The 19588-nt window shown below is 40.9% G+C and overlaps 2 protein-coding genes across 3 annotated transcripts; both read right to left on the reverse strand.

Annotated features, from left to right (window-relative positions):
• Nucleotides 1-569: 569 nt before the first annotated feature.
• rsph10b (radial spoke head 10 homolog B) lies at nucleotides 570-9181 on the reverse strand. Of its 2 annotated transcripts, none has more exons than XM_061232649.1 (18): nucleotides 8928-9181; nucleotides 8746-8821; nucleotides 8589-8657; nucleotides 8310-8483; nucleotides 7952-8037; nucleotides 7250-7370; nucleotides 6648-6824; nucleotides 6404-6548; nucleotides 5824-5948; nucleotides 5384-5570; nucleotides 5111-5219; nucleotides 4608-4687; nucleotides 4219-4355; nucleotides 3695-3802; nucleotides 3273-3455; nucleotides 2910-3000; nucleotides 1277-1472; nucleotides 570-770 (listed from the first exon to the last, which is right to left on the reverse strand). In XM_061232649.1, the coding sequence occupies exons 1-18, from the start codon at nucleotides 9179-9181 to the stop codon at nucleotides 614-616; spliced, it is 2475 nt and encodes an 824-aa protein (XP_061088633.1). In that variant the 3' UTR covers nucleotides 570-613. The 2 variants fall into 2 exon arrangements, with proteins under 2 accessions (XP_061088633.1, XP_061088631.1); XM_061232647.1 differs by having other exon boundaries at nucleotides 5381-5570.
• A 953-nt stretch (nucleotides 9182-10134) lies between these two features.
• On the reverse strand, nucleotides 10135-18564 carry pms2 (PMS1 homolog 2, mismatch repair system component). The gene is made up of 15 exons (XM_061227283.1): nucleotides 18205-18564; nucleotides 16456-16595; nucleotides 16236-16322; nucleotides 16034-16136; nucleotides 15298-15481; nucleotides 14828-14995; nucleotides 14509-14606; nucleotides 14159-14258; nucleotides 13966-14050; nucleotides 13576-13728; nucleotides 12611-13490; nucleotides 12184-12351; nucleotides 11987-12087; nucleotides 11458-11627; nucleotides 10135-10947 (listed from the first exon to the last, which is right to left on the reverse strand). The coding sequence occupies exons 1-15, from the start codon at nucleotides 18216-18218 to the stop codon at nucleotides 10804-10806; spliced, it is 2595 nt and encodes an 864-aa protein (XP_061083267.1). The 5' UTR covers nucleotides 18219-18564; the 3' UTR covers nucleotides 10135-10803.
• Between the last annotated feature and the right edge of the window lie 1024 nt (nucleotides 18565-19588).

Below are 19588 nucleotides of genomic sequence, written 5' to 3' on the forward strand. Positions count from 1 at the left end.
TTAATAATTAGAGTAAGATCATTTTCTCATAAATGCACTGAATAAACAAAGAGAGTCTTCCCTGCAGTTTGCTTAGAAAATATTTTACTGCATTATTCACTGCAATATCACTACCACACTAAAATTCCAAGTTGTCATATCTTTCAAAATCATTTCAACTGACTGACTGCTGCATCCATAATTTAAGTACAACAGTAAATTATAAGTAAACAAGCAAATTTACTAAATCGTTTCTAGGTACAAATGCAGGACTCTATGTTCCTGTGTTTTGTGATATTTAGGAATTTGTGTAAACAAACTGAATGCTTAATGAGGATTCAACATGGAACAGAAAGCTCAGTTAGGACATGTGCAGTTTTCCAAACATTGCACTACCATACTGTATGCTTTATTTACTGCATTTATTTTACCTTAGGTTTGTATTGATTATTGTAATTTAGAGTTCATTCTTCAGCCCTAAGTTTGACCTGTAGGCCAAATGAAGTCTGACATGAAGGTTTCATAATAAAAGTTAAAAATCTTGAAAACCTCTACATTAAGGTAGGATTACATTCTGTAATTCAATACACAGATATAACAAAACAGACCAGGGGTTATGGTACAGTATGCAACTCTACCTCCTCTTCTTTATCCCACTGGCAGCACGGGACTTAGATTCAGGGATGGAGGTGACGGAGGTCACGGGGGTGGGGTTGCCCTCCTGGCGGTCAGCCTTTTCTGCCTCTTCCTCCCTCCGCCGCTCCTCCTCTGCCTCAGACGTCTCTCTCAGTCTGGCAGGAGAACACAGTGCTCAGCTGATAGTCAGCACAGCCCCCCTGTGGGATCTACAGCTTCAGCAGGTGAAGAGCAGACGAGGGCTTAGAGGTGTGCTGCCGGCTCTGCCACTGGAGCCTCAGAGTGCACATATCACACTGCTTTTGAAATCTGAAATGGCTTCAAAAGAACTCCTTGTCTCACCTGATGGGTCAACAGAGTCAGTTTGTTCTACTATCAGTCAGAAAGGAAATCTTAAACAAGACTGTTCTGATCCAGCCTTTTGCCTTACGTACTCTTACTAGGGTTCTACACTGGCATCAGGCCCTCGCCGCAGTTACAACTTATGCTTTCCATCATTTTTATGAAAATGAAGAGGATGTTAAGCTTGTCTTAGTCTTGAGCGCTGTAACGTCAGCTATCTATGGCCAGAGATATTATTGGCGATACTAAGCATTGCTGGAAATATTTATGTTAAATCGCAAGTTGTATGTTATGTCCTGTGTGTGATGAGGTGCTGTACCTGGCCGCCCTCTGGGCCTTGCTCAGGGCGATCCTGGCCTGTGCAGCTCTCCTGAGCCGGTCCTCCTGCACCTCCCTCTGCAGCAGCAGGCTGTGCTCATACGCTGGGAACAGGGCCTCGCTGAAGAACCACTGAAACGTGCGGATCCCACGCTCCGCCTCACTCTCCGCCTCCTCTCCTCCGTCTCCAGCGGGCTCTGGAGAACACCGAGGGTAGGGGACGCGTTTACGCTCGATAAGCCCTCAAGACAAAAGCCTGCTTATCTGAATATACCTCATGCCTTTTCCGCCATTTTAAAAATGTATTAACACATTCACTGATATACCTATGAATGTTACCTAGATCATGAAAAGCTGTGTAACAAATCTAATACACCTACGTATTTACCTCTCAATACACCTGCAGTATGCCCAGGTTATATGTTATTAAAATAGTTATTGATGTAAGATGTATCACCCACTATACCTGTCACAGTCATATTAGCATTCAATATACTTATTACAGATATAGTACCCTCTCAAAATACCTATTAAGGATATGTACTTCTTCAAATACCGAGAACAGATATGTGATCCTTTCTGTGCCTTTAGTAGTCAAAAGTAGTATTGTGCTGGCCTCTAGTGGACATGTATGTTCAATACTTCAGTAGCAGTTTATTCTGGATTTTGTTTGGTAGAATTTGGGGTGTTAAATCTGAACACATCAACATCATTATTTCATCACAAATGTAAAAAGCATTTCAATCAACAATATGGGGTAATAATTCCCAATCAGATAAGAATATTACATTGGCAGAGAAACAAGCAGCTCACCAGAACAACTGTTCCATAACAATGGTGGACCTTTGCGAATATTGTACTTCCGTTGGGAGAGTTTGTACTATACTGTACTTATGTTGTGGGGGTTTGTGATATACAGTACTTATGTTGTGGGAGGTTGTGTTATACTGTACACATGTTGTGGGATTTTGTGCTGTACTGTACTTATGTTGTGGGAGTTTGTGTTATACTGTACTTATGTTGTGGGAGTTTGTTATACTGTACTTATGTTGTGGTAGGTTGTGATATACTGTACATGTTGTGGGAGGTTGTGTTATACTGTACATATGTTGTGGGAGTTTGTGCTATACTGTACATATGTTGTGGGAGTTTGTGCTATACTGTACATATGTTGTGGGAGTTTGTGCTATACTGTACTGGCAGTGAAACTGCTGGTGTGTACCTATATCAGGGGACAGCAGAGAGCTGGCTGTTTGTCTATCCACTGCTGGCAATGAGAGTTCCACAGTGTCCCCATGAGGACCTCTCTCACAGCCTGGCAGCTCTACTGAGGGCGAGCCCATTGGCAGGGGAACACAATCATCTTAAACACATCTTAAACACACACACCACATCGAGAAACTCACACAAACATGCACTGAGAGAATGACAGAACAACACAATGACAACATAATGACAACAAAACAATACTGCAACTGAACAATAAATGTGCCAACACAGAACATAATGAGACAAAGGCCTTGGCCAAAACATTTGCCACGTGAGACGTATGAATACACTGTACCTGCATACCTGCCTGAAGCACTGAATTTCAAGCATATTCATATCTAACCCTGCTTGTGTACAGTATATACCTTCTTGAGTTTTGAGTTTAACAGCTGACTTCTGTCTTAGTGTCTTCTCTTCAGATGTGGACAACTGCAACATCTCCACAGACTTTGCCATCTATAAAGAAAAGCAACTCTCAACAAACTAATATTCCTCACATTATATATTTCCACATGGTAACACACCATCATCACACATCAACTTACTTTTTGGATGTATTGAGTATATTAGACAGGACAATAAAAAGTGAGAGGAAATATTAGACTGTAAAATCTGTAGTGGCATTCTTCCATGTGATAGAATAGGAGCCAGCATTTCAGTGTCATTAGCCAGCACTAAACCTGCCTGTGCACTTTTGGATGAGAACCCGGGTGGACAGTGGGACTCACCAGAGGAGAGGTGCGTTGTATAGCCAGTACCGGACTGTCTCTGACCTCCTCTCCCAGTGGTGTCCTAACACTCTCCACAGGCCTACAGACCTCTGACAGCCTCTGGCAGTCGGACCTGACCGAGTGGCACCTCTTCACCTTTGCACAGCCTAGCAAAGCCTCAAAGAACTCCAGGAATGTCATCTGAAAGCAGAAACAGTCAGCATATCCTCATAATCCTTTTATTCTTAGGACAATCCCTTCTATACATGCAATAGAAGCTTTTTTCATGTTTTTCCAACCGTTACAAACAGAAGGAAGTACAGGTTCCTCCCATTGTCATGTTCTCTGTGTGTTATCATTGTCTGAACCAGTTTGGGTATCCGGCTGAAACAGTGCCATGAAGAGGTCTCAGTGAGACATCAGAGGCATCCAGAGCTCACCTCCAGATCCAGGTTAGTGTTGGACACATCATAAGGAGCAGGATTTTCTGCAGAAAGGATCTCCAGAACTTTCCTTGTTGTCAGCTCATCATCATAGAGACCAAGATCCTGCCCATACCAGCACATGAACCTTATATTAATAAACGCACTGTGATGTAGTAAAATAGTGCTAACATATTAATATAATTTCTCCATGTGAATGTTATAAATTAACTGACATTTAAATTAACCTGAATTATGTCTTCAACATTCCACTTCAGCACATTCACACATTTAGTAGGTGTTCTTATTCAAAGCAATTTACAGAGTTTTGAGCTTACATTTTTACAAAGAATCCCACTTCCTCAAGAACCTGAGACTGAAACCAGCAACCTTTCAGTTACAAGCCTCTAAGCATTATACTACACTCCTATCTCATGGGCAAGTTAGCACAACATGTTTAAGAATGTGTTTTTCTGCCACAAACTGAGATTAAAGGCCGCAAATACATTCACAGCACAAATAGATTTAAGGTTTACAGGTACCTTTAGCATCCAAATGAAATGCCTCATGGTCATGGTTCTGTCCTTCAGGCCGCTGCAGAGGCTCTGGTATATCTCCCAGCATTTCTCAGTGTAGTTCGCAGAAATTATGGCACACAAGGGGTTGCAGAGGAAAGCCCCTGCGTTCATATTTGGATTGAATGTTGTTATAATCTCAGTATCTCCAAACACCAAATTTATACATCAAATGAGGTTGTTCTGGAAATTAGGAGGGCTATTTTTTCTTCTCTGTTTGGCGGCTGATGTGATCTATCTGAATGTCCACTGTTATAAACATGCCATGTTGGAACCTATCCCAAGAGACCACGTTTAACACAATAATTTAAGATTATCATTAACTATGTACAATGATATGGTGGACTGTACTCTACCTTTTACATGTTTTGCATTTGGAATGATGTTCTCTCTCATTAGTTTGGTGAAGCAGGCCACAAGCACATTATTAGATGACCTAAAAGAAGATTTTTGCAATGATGCAATCAATGGGAAGTCACCAAAAATCCAACAGATAAAAACACAAAAAACAGACACATCATATCACAAAGTATAGTTCATTATTTAAAAAATAAAAGATACCTGAACTAATATAAAATGTACTAATGTAAAGTAGATGTCCAGGACAAGTATTGTCATTATTAGTATTTAAGTGACTATTTAGCAATTGTTAAAATGTATATCAGAGATATAATGCAAAGGTATTAAACTTTTCTTGTACACATGACAGGGTTTACTACGATTTGGAATGCCTATATAGGTTAAATATGAATGTAATTTGTAACAACAGGACAATACATGAAGATCCACACTCTATGTTTTATAGCAATTTGTCCACTGTTTACATTTGTCTTCAGCTAAAGATAAAAGCTTTGCTCACTCAATCTCCCCGTGGTAGATGTGATAGGCAAGGACCACAACACAGCTAACAAACTCTCTAAGCAGCATAGTACCGAATGGAGAGTGGACCTCTTCTGGAGGAACATCTTCTGCAATGAAAATGGCCAGAATATAGAATTACATAACAGAGAAAGTGACAGTAAGACAGAACAGTAAGTAGTAAGTTCATCCTGTACATCCTGTGGTTTACTTTAGAGAAGCAGGTCTCTCGCTCTGCCAGTACTCGGTACTGCTAACTCGGTGCACTTGCCACTGATGAGTCTGTCCATTTGGGCCAGAGTGATCTTGTGGTGATGGATATTGCAGTCTTTCAGCAGGCGCCAGAACTGCATGCGGGTGAGGAGGAAGGTGTTGTCTGGGGACTGCTGATGACCCAGGCTGCTGTAGAAGCTGTAGACTGCCCTCAGCTCTGCGATGTGCCTCAGCACTGCAAACTCCACCTGCCACAGGCAAAAGTATCCGCACAACTGTATTATCCAGGTTTGAGCACCGCATGGCTCCCCAATTTCATCAGCAGTGCCTCAATGGCTCAACACAATTATGAGCAGACAATTAGCGGTGTTGTTTTTTTGTTTTTTTTTCATTCTTTATTCAGATTGCTATCTTCCCTACAGTGTCGAGAATTTATATCTGCTTCTTAGGGAGAAATGGCTAGTTATACTCCATAGGTTAACATCCCCTTAATGAACTGACCTGTCTAAGTTCAAGATCTTTCAGCTCCTCAGGAAGTCTCTCAAGCAAGGACTGGATTTCTAAAGTTATGTCAGGCCCCAGCAATGATGAGCCACAGCCTAAACTTTTGGCACCTCGGGGGTCACCTAAAAGGCACAGACACACACAGAAAACAGACTGTGTTCATATTTTTACGCACTACCTTACACACCTTAGATGATTTGCTTTGCAATAAGAATGCATGATTTTATCTTTTAGTGAAGCATAATTTACTTTCTAAAATGCACAACACACAAGATTAAAGAGTTTATTATTAAACATTTAACTTTACACAAAACTGGCCCTCTCTGCCATCTCATCATTTCTACCCTCCCCACAGTGTTCAACTAATATCATAATACCTACTCCCACCAAGAAAGTTCTTATAGAGGTTATGAAGTAACAGACCAGAATCTTAAAGGCAATATATAACTACTACCCAACAATTTAAAGGTAAAACATAATGTAAATAGCTGTAATCATACTAAAGTGATTTATCATGATCAAAGTGTCTTAGATGAAAAGAAAGTGAAAAACAACAATCTGCTGTGATAGTGCTTACCTTTTCCACATGGAGGAGTTTCAGTTCGGATCCCACTGAGGTCAGGGGTCTGGATGCCATCCATTGAGAAATCAGGGAATTCTGCCATGTGATCATCAACAAACTCCCCCTCAAATATGCGCCCATTTTTAAAGGTAAACTTCCCCTGCAATGACATATACACGTCTCATCAAATCCATGCAAAGTGTGAATGTATGGCGTCTGGCTACGCTACAGTGTGGACGCATGTAAGATGCTGCTGTACCTGGCCATGTTTTTTGTTGCACTGCCATTCTCCATCATAGAGCGCCCCACTGGCATAGTAGAACTTTCCCCTTCCGTGGCGCAAACTCTTCACAAAATCCCCGATGTATTCATTCCTCAGAGGGTACTGCGAGCCTGGGATTCGCTTCAGGAACCAGGTGTGTGTCCCCTGTCCATGCTGAGAAAGCATAAAAAAACTGTCAACATTCCCTGATTGTGTGGCTGTTTAAATCAACAATGAACCCAAATGTATTAACAGTATTTACAATAAATGTAATAAATAAAATATTTTGTTTATTAGAGATGATCTCTTTGGTCATAATATCAAGGAGTTATGACCTGGGGTGCTGGGGGAAAACTATGATCATATGAATAAATATTATGACCACATATGTATGTTATACAGCATGTGAACATCCCATACCTTTTTGAATAAACACATTTCCAGTGGCATTATATGCATTAAAAACTGGCAAACACATAAAAACACACATTTAAAAATATTCAGTCTGGTTAAGGTAATTTCCTTTTCCTTGAGAGACACAGGCATACCCACATTCTCACTGAAACATATATGGGTGGGATATTGAGTGCTTGATTTACCTGAAGCCCATTTTCCCACTGGCCACTATATTGCTGACCAAGCTCTGTCCATTTCATGCTGCCCTCTCCGTGCCTGGCATTGTTCTTCCATTGGCCTTCATACACATTACCAGAGGGGTAACTTCACAAGAAGAGGAGAGGAGAACACATGCATGCATCACTTACACCTATACCAGCCTACTGAAAATCTGATTCAGTGTTTAGAGCCATGTATTGGAACTATTCTGGGCAAATGCACTCTAAAGGTTTTCACAATCTTTCCACTTTCAGAAAATACATGCTATACCATTATCAAATGCTTGATGAAAACATGATAAGTATCCAAATCCCACATTTCTAATGCTTTGTATGTCCACAATAAAGTATTTTTGTTTGCCATTTTAGCTCCTGATTTTTTACTTTTTTTAATTTTCACTTGCTTTATTAAGTCACTTGCAGACTCGATACGAGAATACCAGTTGTGCAGCTACTATGTGCACACTTTGTATAATATGCTTATAACAGGCAAAAATGTGTCCCAAAAATGCTGACAAAATAGATTAAAGATTATCTCATCAACATCATCATACTGTATATTTTACATTGTGCCTGTTATATTGTGCATATATGAATGAAAAAACATTCTACAATAGATGCAAAACCCAGACAATGCTCTTCATCAGTATGTCTTTTCTGTATGTTTGTTTAATTCAAGCCACATACCCTCTCACTCCCCATCCTTCTCTGATATTGCTCACCCAGTCTCCTTCATACCATGATGTCAGTTCAGGGTTATAGTATATTGTGCCCTACATTAAAATACAAAAAAAAAAAAAAATGAAGTTACTGAACAAACCTTGGCATTTCAAGTCACATTTCACATAAGTTCTCATCATTATGTTCTGCTGTGGATATTGAAATATTCTGTCCTATCCTGTCAAAAAGTCGAGTCAAAGAGGTTTAAATGCTTTTGAGGGAATAGCTATATTCTGTTATAATGTAGCCACAGTTATTTCACAACTGAACGAAATTCAGTTTCTTTGGAATAAAGACTACTGTTCTAGATCTCGAACATTGATACCTTTCCGTGTCTTTTGCCGAGATTCCACTCGCCTCTGTAAGAGACTGCTTTTGTGGCACATATGTACGTTCCCACGCCGTGGCGAATTCCATTGTACACCTCGCCTTCATAGCAGCTCCCGTCGACCCAGGTGTACGTTCCATGTCCCAATGGTATATTAAAAACAAATTCTCCCTGCACAATTCAAATGCCAAACATTAAGGAAATCCGCTACTGCATGAGTCGTATTTACTGTCTGATGGAGTAATTTTAAAAATCGAATTCAGAGCCAGAATCTACCTCATATTTCACCCCATCTGCCCATGTGTACGTGCCATATCCATGCATGAATCCCTCTGAAAACATACCCTTAGAGGAACATACCAACAGTATCAATGGTTGTCTGGCAGTATATTGGATGAACATGATGGTTAAGACAACAGCAAGTTTTATGTACCTTGTACACGTGACCTCCTTGAAAATACGCGACACCGTCCCCGTGAAAAACCTCTCCATTCTTCTCACCCTCGTACCTGCAAGTTTCCCCTTTTCATGTCATCTTAGCCCGCGAATTACAGTTTTAAATGTGTACATTATTGAATGCAAATAATTTCATAGAATCATACTGACAGGCCTTACTTTTCGACAATGATGCTAGAGAGAACAGGTATGTCGTAGAACTCATCACAACTTGAGGCTGGGTTTTCATGGAGTGGTGGTTGGGAAGACAAGGAGGCTGAACTGACGTTCGTGATCTGACCCGAATCCTCTTCTTCGGGTGCTGCTTGTTCTAGCGGTGGCTCTGACACAACACTAGTAGCGGAACAACTAGCCGATTTAGAGACAGACCCCTCAGGTGTCGACTTCTCAACTTTTTTCTTTCCTTTTGCCATTATTGTCCTTTCTGCTCTTCTGCAGAGTTCCACGGCACACAATCACATAGCAACCGGTGTTTAGTTTACACCTCAAGACAGTTGTTAAGGCACTACATGTACGGAACCTCGAACGTGTCAAAACTATAAGGCCATGCTCAGGTGCATCCCGGCAAATACAATACACTGGCTAATTTGTGGTATTGTATAAATTGATAAATACAGTGTGAGATCATGACGGATTATTAAATATATCAATGTCTTTCATAATTTATTGCTTATTTACAGTTTCCGTTGAGAAGCCACCAGAACCAACAGTGGTACGTAATTGGCTGCGAGCAAGTAGTAGCCCCCCCCATTTCTGAACATTATTTATGTGCACTAGTTAAAAAGTTTGGAATCCCTGAGAAATGTTTTTAAAGAATTTGATGTGTAATTTTCAGCAGCCATTACTCCAGAGTATAAATAGTTTTCCTCATCTAATCATGCTAATCTGGTATGTGAGAAACCACTCCTATTAACAGCTGAAAACAATTGTAAACAAGTGGAAGGCCTAGATGCACAAGTGTGCAAGTTTGCTTACATCCAACTTAATCACATCTTCTCTTTATTGAAACACCAACTTTTCCACCTTGGTCAAGCCTAGAAACCTTCTGTGATATTTTGGTGTTGCCAATCAGGTTTACTTATGCACAAGTTCAAAGTTCACATAAAAATGGTTGGATGGAAACCCCACTTACAATAGCCTGCCAGTAGCTGTCTGTATACAGAGCAGTTAAGACTGTAGGGCACAGCAGGTCCCATTAGCTATACAGAGAGACTGCTTGCCCTGTACTTCTCTGAGAACCTTGTAGGTAAAAGTTTGTGAGTACCTAAACCAAAGATGACTACAAGAATAGTCTGTGTAAAGTTGACTTGTGTTGGGCTATTTCTGTGCAAATATAGCGAGCGGTGTGCTGTGCAGATCATTCCGATTTCGAAGTAGAGTCAAGTTTAATGGATTTAAGCATTTAGTAATTTTCCAAAAGATACAAATAAGACAAAGATTCATTATTTTGTTTCATAGTCTTATTGTTAGTTTTGTAATTTTTCAAATGAATGTAATACTACTTTGTGACTTAAGGTAAACATTTCTTTCAAAAGCATAACAATCTCTCAGCGATTCCATACATTTGAATGGTAGTGAATATCACGTCAGATATTTAAATCTTTCTATTCTAACACAGCTCTTTGGTAGGCTGTCTGTCCCTTGTTTAACATTTAAATGCCACCAAGGCAAATACTTTACTGAGAATTTTATAAAAACCTGCTAAATTTGTATAACACAAATGGAACCGACAGCATTCCTAGGCAAACAATGCACTGCTACATTGATATAAAATTAGGAAAAACTATTTTACATTTTAATAAAAAGGTTCTTTAAACAAAACATACATTTTATTGAAAAATAAAACTTGAAATTTCTTGTTAAGGCTTTCAGATTTTACAAGACAGTATTTCTTAAGTACAAATTCAGTTCCATTTTGTTAAGTGGTCTATGTAATAATCTGGTTCAAGTGACAAGATGAATGAAATGTGTGTAGCAGTATGTGTTTCTCAGTTGACAGCAGTCATTTAGGCTTGAGCAAGGCCCAGTGTGGGCTTTAATCCTGTGAGAGCATGTTGAGGTTAGCCAGGTGCCTCATGGTGGGTCTACCATGTGGGCAGTTCCATGGCTGCTCAATCTCCCCCATATGCACCACCAGCTTCTTCATCTCACTGCTGTTTAGAGCAGTGCCTATCATCACCTGAATGGGAGACACACATAACATGAAACGCATGGAAAATGATTGGCTTGTCCAGCCATTACTTAAGTTCAGACACTAACTGCACAAAGTTCAATGCACTAACTGTGCATTAAAAAATAATAAACCCTGGGGACTGGTTCATATGTGGCTTTGGAATGTAGTCAGCAGGTGTCCAAGCAACCAGTGGGGGTGGCCATAGAGGGATGAATAGCAGACCCCTAACCGGCTAAACCCTCCTGTATCCTAGGTGATGCAAGTGGCAATTGCAGGTCCCCCTATGGAGCTACTGGCTGCAGTCAGGATTGCCACGGTACAAATTCCATTAGAGATCATGGGGCTTATCTAAATAAGTGCAGTGCCTTAACAGAATGAGCCACCCAGCAGCTGAGCATTCACTTTATAACAAACTATAATTGTGACTCAACAGTGAATAGATGTTAACAGAAAATTAAGGTCTTAGTCTTTCTGGCCTTGGTCATTCTTTGCAAAGGTTCAAAAAGGTTCTCTCACCGACTTGCGGCATGCTCTGGAGGCAAACATCTGCCTAACACGAGAGGGCCGGCACATGACTCCAGGACTGTCACTCAGCATGAAGATCATTTCCTCGATGTCACCAGGGCCAAAAGTCCAGTTCTTGCTCGTGGGGAGGGATACCAGCTTCGCCCTTTCCATGACTGGGGCTGCGAAGCAGAGCATAACACTTCACCTACATGCATTACATTACTCTTATCCAGAGCGACGTACAGTTGATTAGACTAAGCAGGAGATAATCCTCCCCTGAAGCAATGCAGGGTTGAGGGCCTTGCTCAAGGGCCCAATGGCTGTGCAGATCTTATTGTGGCTACACTGGGATTAGAACCACCGACCTTGCGTGTCCCAGTCATTTACCTTAACCACTACGCTACAGGCCGCCCCTATACTCCCCTATACTACATGCAAGCACACAATGCAAATGCCCAGAAGACCACCCATCCCAGAATGCCACACTTCAGTCTAATATTCTGAATGCTCAGTTATGGCAGTTAATGTTGTACCCTACCTTCTTCATCAATGATGAAATCGAAGCCATTCTTTTGAAAGATTTCCAAGTTTTCAATCAGTACAGTCTCACTGACTGCTGGAAGATGCAGTTTCTGTGGACTAAAAATAAGTACCATTATAATTCCACACAAAAACAAATGGATGAATCTCTGTTGCATTACCCTGAAAAAATAAACAAAGTATATAATTTCTCACGCTATGAGTCTCTGCCCTTGTAAGATAGTGTGCTGCTGCAGCATCTCAAAGTTGTACTTCTCATCAGTGGCATGCTGGTCAATCATGAAGATGTCGGACTTCAGCTTGGTAATGATGAAGCCCAGGTTGAATTGTCCAATGATTTCCATCTCCCTAAACATGTCCTTGCTGTAACAGAGGCATATGGCAAAACATTTTTCAACCAACTTTCATTCACCTTTTTTGCTTCTGGATGCCAATAATTTGGGCACTTTATCATTAACTGGGTAAATCAGGTGTGTAACTGCTTGGTTGGTAGAAAAACACGGAAATAAAATAGATGCATTATAACCATAGTGAACTATTCATACACTGAAAATGTTACGGTACACGCATGTGAAAAAGCAAAGAGAATTTTATGCAAGTACCCAATAACTGTCCCGAGTACCTGATCTCTTTCTTCAGCTCATCCTCAGCACTCTGGTTCTCTCCAGGGCTGATCTTGGCCCTGAACCGCCTGTACTTCAGCCCCTCTGCCCTTTGGGCTTCCTGTTCCCGCAGCCTCTGCAGCCCAGCTGCGAGCTCAGGCAGGGAGAACTGCAGCGGAACGGTCCTCTTGTGCATTCGGACAGGAGCGTCCACTTTGAGCCCGCTGGGAGGGGCTTGAGCGTCTGAACGTGGCTGGGCAGTGCAGACTGCAGAGAGGTCCTCATCCAGCCTCGCCCTCTTGGTTCCCGGACTTGAGCTGCGGCCCTCAGAACGGGAAGCTTCGGAGTCGTTCCACACGGCAGGTTTATGATCTTCACCCCACCATCCCTCTGTGCTCTCACTCTTAACGCCGGCCTCAACCCCCTCTGTGTCAGGGGAGCTGAACTCTGACACAGTCCCACGCGCGCTCTCCGGGGTGTCCGTGACCGAGTCCCGTTCTGATACGGTGCTTCCTCTCCCCGAGTCTATGTCACTGCCCGTTTTCCCTTCACCCCTGTTCTCCTGTGACTTCAGCCCCATCACAGGTGAGCATTTCAATCCATCTCGTGAATGTCTGAAGAGAGACGGTAGAGCTGGTCTGCTGGTTTCAGTGCTCTTGAAAAAGGACTGCAGCTTCTTCTGAGCTGGGCCCTGGTGACAGACTTTACTCACATTCTCCTTGGTGTCTACTCCTGCCGTTTGGTGCAGTGAGAAGGCTGCCCTCAGCCCAGTGAGGTTCAGTGATGACTTTGTGTGCGGAAGAGCAGGTTCTACCATATCTTCGACTTCAAGAGCAGCTTCAGAATCAAGTACGCTTTCATGGTTTGCCACAGAGGTAGAAGTATTGACTGTCCTATGTACTAGAAAAAACAGGGAAGCATGTGTAAGCATGCACTTGATCACTGATACTGTTATTTAGTATAACAGTTTGTGTGAAATGCTTACGGGGCATGAGTAGAGCTGTGCTGCTGAGGCTGATCTTGTTCACACCACTCTCATACATGGCGATCAGTGAGCTCTTCATGGTGGCCAGCAGCAATTTCTCTTCTTGGAGGAAGATCTGACGCTTATCCGGTGTGACATTAACATCTACGCAGTCTAGGAGCACAGCACACACCACGGGAGCCCTCTGAGTACAGCCACTTGCAATCTCAATTTTGTCATTTTCACTTGATCTTTTTATAAACAAAGCTGGAATTATTTTTTTACACAGAGGAATAATTTCTTTCAAAAACACACTAGCTCAAATACAATGTAACTGACGTTACAGCATATTAGCTTAGACCCTCAAAATGATCAATTGTTAATTAGGTCTGTAGTTTAGCATTCTCCTACCTGAAGCAACAGTTATGTTCAAGGCAACAAATGGATACTGGTGTCGGTTAAACATGTGATAGACTTCATTGACAAGTTTGGAGACCTAGCATGAAAATAAAAATAAAAACTTTACTTCAAAAGGTGAAAACACAAACCAACTGCAAAACATCAAATTTGACAGTTTAACTATTTATGTGTATAATCTGAGAACCTTTGATGGATCACAGGGCCTGGTGTTGATGTAGAAGAACTGTCTGTCAGTGGCACTTCTGCCCACACCATGATCTCCTTGAGACACAAAACCTGCAATCCTGAAACGCATGCATTCAGATACTAACAACTGCTCCTCCAAAATCAATGATTTAATATAACATTTATTTTAAAATAATTTCATATTCAGCTTTCATTTTTGAATTATATAACCAAAGAAGATACTCGGTCAGTTGTTCTTTCCATAAACCTTACAACAGTGTACAGACTTGTATGTTCAATGTTGGGAATTCAGCATTAAGACCACAGATCCTGAGAATAGGAAATAATCATGCATGAATATTTACTCACGTAAAGAATTCCTCAGGCATTCCCTCCCCTCCAAGACCGTAATCCTCTTTCACTGCCTCTGTGGGAGGCAGCTGCCGAAAAGCGACCAAACTCTGGAGCTACAGAAAATGCGTACATCTGTTAAATGTACAATAACTAAACTTGGTGATACTAAAATAAGTATAAATATGATGCAAGATAAGCAATGAAGACAACTTTGAATGAAATACAATTATATGCAGAAAGCCTCTGTGATAGGCAACCCAATCTAGGTGCAACTTAGACAAAATGTTTAAGTTAAATTGACTGTGCAAGCTGAAGACACATAAGAGTAACTGACCTGTTTGGGTCCAAACACTGCTCCGATATTGTCTTTCATGCTCTGGCTACCACTGGTACAGAGAACAACACTTCGCTTGCCCTGGCCCACCTGGTTAGTACAGGTAATGCGCACTCCAGTGGAGATGATGCAGTATGACTGTAGGACATGGACCATCTTGGAGTATTCCTGTAAAAACATATTGCACACAACCAAACCATTTCAACCTGCCATTTCCAACATCAACTAAAAATTCAACCGACTGGTTTTTGTTCCAACCAAGCAGTCACACACCCGATTCTACTAGTCAACCAGTAGACTCCTTGCCACGGAGTCATCAGTAGAATCAGGTGTGTTACTGCTTGGTTGGAACGAACACCTGCACCGGCCCTTTTTGGATAAGGATAGAAAATATTACCAGGAGTACACTGACCCGTGGGAGTGGAATTACCAAGCGGGCGTTAAACTAAAAGTCAGTTACTTGACAGTACCTTCTTGATGTTGCGCTGGAACTCTTTGTGGCGGACAGGCAGAGTGGAGAAGAGCTGCTGCAGGGTAACGGTGGTGCCCTGCTGGCGAGGGTGTGGGCAGCGCTGGGTCAGCTTGCCATTGTGATCAAACACCAGGCGTGTACCCACCTGGGCAGACTCGTGACACGTCACCACGCTCAGGTCACTGCAGACAGACGACGGAATTCATATCATCATTCAAACTTCAAGAAAACAAAGGTAATTACACAGAATGTTTTATATTAACACACCAACCTGCTTTCATCATCACCTCATTTGAATAAGAAGAGATTATATAAATGACAAGCAAAGAAATATGCACAACAATCAAAACAAATGAGAATTGTAGAAATTCATAAATCCATCTGGGAACCTATATAATGCAAAACAGCTGCAAATTGTGGTTATTTATGCCCAAGCAGTTTGAGGACACCATTACCAAATTATCTAGAGCACAGATATCTCCTCTAAAATTGAACCACAGACTCACCACCAGGTACTGTAGCACCTTACTAAATACCATAAAGCACAAAACTTAACACAGTATCTGCCACAATAGCATCTCTAAATGACAGCATAATTCAAACACGCTAAAAACATCAAGTGTACAATAGTCTGCCATGCAGTAAAGCAGAAGGAAAATTAAATTGAAGATATTCAAAATTGGAAATGTCTGACCTTCAATGTGAGTTTATGCACAATAAACATACAGCCCTACCTGAGAGCACACAGCGAGCTGAGGGCTTCACCTCGGAACCCAAATGTCTCCACATGAATCAGGTCTGAAAAGCTGCTCAATTTGGAAGTGTAGTGCTTCAGGGCTGTGACCAAGCAGAAACATGCAGTATAACATTAGCAGAACATGAATTGCAAATTATATTCAGTGAATATTTGGAAGGAATTACATATATGCTACTCACTGAGTCCTTCGAAGTTGGCTTCGTCCACCCCTTTTCCATTGTCGGACACTTCCACCTGCTCTGCTCCATACTCTTTCAGCCTGATTTCTACAAGTATTACATGCTCAGTGAATCACGGCACCTCAGCAATTAAGGTTATATTCAACTACCAAAATGTCTGAAGATATTCCGGATAGAGATACTTCTCTATAAACAAATCCTTGTTAAAAATATTACTTGCCAACAATGGTAGCTCCTGCGTCTATGCTGTTTTCAACCAGTTCTTTCACAGCTGTTGCCAAGGTCAGGACCACTTGTCCAGAGCAGATCTGATGCACAGAGTGACGGTCTATGGGCTTGATGGCCCGGGCCGGTTCCGAACTATGAGACACACTTTAATAAATGATCAATGTGGCTTGATTGCAACATGTTTTACACTTATGTAGCTGCCTACATTGCATACAATATACACTGTCAACAAATGGGGAAAGTGGCCCATTTTTGTTGTTTTGGTTTCTTTACTAAGGTACATTGGATTTTGAAATGGAACCATCAATATGAGAATCGTGAACAGACTGTCAGCTTTAATTTGGGGGCATTTACATCCATATGAAGTAATCCTTGCAAGAATTACAGCCATTTAAATACAGCGTTCCCCCATTTTAGCGGAGCAAATGCAATTGTATATATTAATATTAAATCTTAAACAAAGTAATTGTATATTTTACTTGGATGCAAATCCTGTCGTCTGTGAATCACAGACTGTGGCATAGATATCACCAGATGCTGGGTATGATCCCTGGTGATGCCAGGCCTGTACTGCAGCCATCTTCAGTTCTGGTTTGTTTCAGGGGATTTTTACCTTCAGTCTTGTCTCCAGCAAGTGAAACGCATGTTCAGTTGGATTGATTTGGTCAGTAAAGAAAATTCCACTTCTTGTACCTGAAACTCCTTAGTCACTTTAGCAGTATAAGAGGCTTCTGTACACTTCAAAATTCATTCTGCTGCTGCTATCAGCAATTACATCATCAATGAAGAGCCAGTACGTGAGCCAGTATGTGTGGCAGCCATACATGTTTCAAAGATGAGGGCAGTTGCTTTAGATCTTAGGCAATTCCACTTATTCTCCACACTTTCCTCTTGCCATCATTCTGATATAAGTCAATCTTGGTCCCAACTGTCAACAACATCTTTTTCCAGAACTGTGCAGGATCTTTTAGGTGCTTCTTCGCAAACTGTAACCTGGCCATCCTGTTTCTGCTTTTACAGCCAACTAGTGGTTTGCAGCTTGTCGTGTAGCCTCTGTGGTTCAGTTTGTTTGTGACGTCCTCTGTAGACAGTAGTGGCCAACACATCCCAACTTGCCTCTACAGTGTTCATTCATGGTCTACCCAGTCATTTACTATTCCTGCTTCTTAACAATGCCTTAAACAATTGATTGTGACACGCCCAATGTTTCAGCCAAGTCACTGGTATATTTATTCCGATTTTTCCAGTCTCATGATGGCCGGTTTACTGCCATTGACACTTCTTTGGCCTCGTGATGACAGTCAACAGAAACAGACTCGAGATGCAAATGCGACAGAGGCCAATTCTAGACCTTCTGTTGGCTTTCTTATGCATAAAATAATTATGCAAATACCATTACATTAAAGCTGACACTGCACCTCAACCTCATATTTATGGTTTCCTTTCAAATCCAATGTGCTGGAGGCCACTTCTACCTAACGTTGTGTCACATCTATAACTATAAGTAACCCAATGAGTTGTACCTGTACAGAATCTATCGGCTACTTTGCGTCGTTAGCTCAGTTCAAATTGTAAGTTTTAAGCAGAGACTATAACGTTAGTTACAATTGGAAAGAGTACATTGGTTGTACGGTGTATGCTGCAACTTTGACTAGCCAGCCCACTAAGTGACCCGCAGTCTTAACGTAATTACATTATTTCCGTCAAAAAAGTAACTAACTTAGCTAGCTAATTAACTCACCAAGCGTCATTCATTTTGTCTGACAGGCTGTCATTTGTCTTGAATTCAGAGAAGGGTGTTTATGGCTCGTTGCTCACTCTAAACATTCTAGGTGAGCTAGTTTGTTGACCACGCAGCAAACCGAGTCGCATTAGCTAGCTCCATTAGCCAGACTAAGCTCAATAATATATCTAGTTTTTTAAGCAGCTAGGCAGCTATAATCCTTTTGATTATTTAAATCAGAGCAAAACTGTACGAGCACCATTCTCCTATTCATTGAGATTCGTGGACTTCTTCCGATAACAATGTTGCATGTTTCACCACAACACTTCAACTCAGTCTTACAAAACTCTGTAGCACTGGCTCTGTGCTTCGCAAAACAAAACCTTGGCGCGCCAGAAATCACAAATGATGTTCTTCCTATGTTCATTTCCTATTTTCAAGTCAACTAAAAGATGTATACCGCCATCTACTGTGACGGAGAAAGATGAAAGGCCACTGGGATTAATTGATCATGAATATACAAGCATATTTTCCTACAAATATTTCATTTAGAATAATAGAGAGATTATGTACAAAAACAGAACCTTACTTTTAGACCACTGATTTATAAATGCATTTTTGTGTCAACTCTTCAACAGAGATGGCAATTTACTTCCCAGTAACACCTAGGAGCTTTGTATTTCTCTTGGGGTAGCTACTGTAAGCTATTTAAAAATCTCTTCTATTGGAATCCGTTTGTGGAGGATATTTACTGGGGAAAGTTTGGTTGTTGCCAAGTATTTGCTGGTTAATAATATTTAGGAAGTGTCATGCACTAAGATAATTGATAAATTATACCCTGTTGATCATTACCTTAGAAAATTAATTTAATATGAATTTATCTTTCTATGACCTATCTATCTCCAGAAACAGTATTGCAATAATCTTGGAATTGCCCTTACTTTAACACATACCCCTAACATGTTTTTCTTCTCTTTTGTTACTTCTCTATGTCTGTATTAATCACTTGCCTTTTCTGTATACTGTATGTTGACTTGTTTCCATTGTTCTGTATCTTAATTTTGTTAATAAAAAGATATCTTAAAAGCATTTTAAATTACAAAGCTTTTCTGGAAGCTTTCTGTTGTGAAGGTTTCTAAATCATGGTAGCCAATGCATGATGCACATGCAGAAATGGCAAAAACAATATTGTGAAGTTCAGACAATGTGTACAACTAATTTTGATTCAAACTTCAGTTAATAAATTAAATATGATGATACCTCAATTTATTGCATTATTTGCAAACACAGAGGATTGCAAAGCCAACATGCGGTAAAAATGATACATTTCCGTCCGGTTTTGGCATGAACCAGGGGAATACCGTTAAAAAACGGTTTGGTCTAAATGGCTCACCGTACAGAG

This window comes from Conger conger, chromosome 2, assembly GCF_963514075.1.
Source record: "Conger conger chromosome 2, fConCon1.1, whole genome shotgun sequence".
NCBI lineage: Eukaryota > Metazoa > Chordata > Actinopteri > Anguilliformes > Congridae > Conger > Conger conger.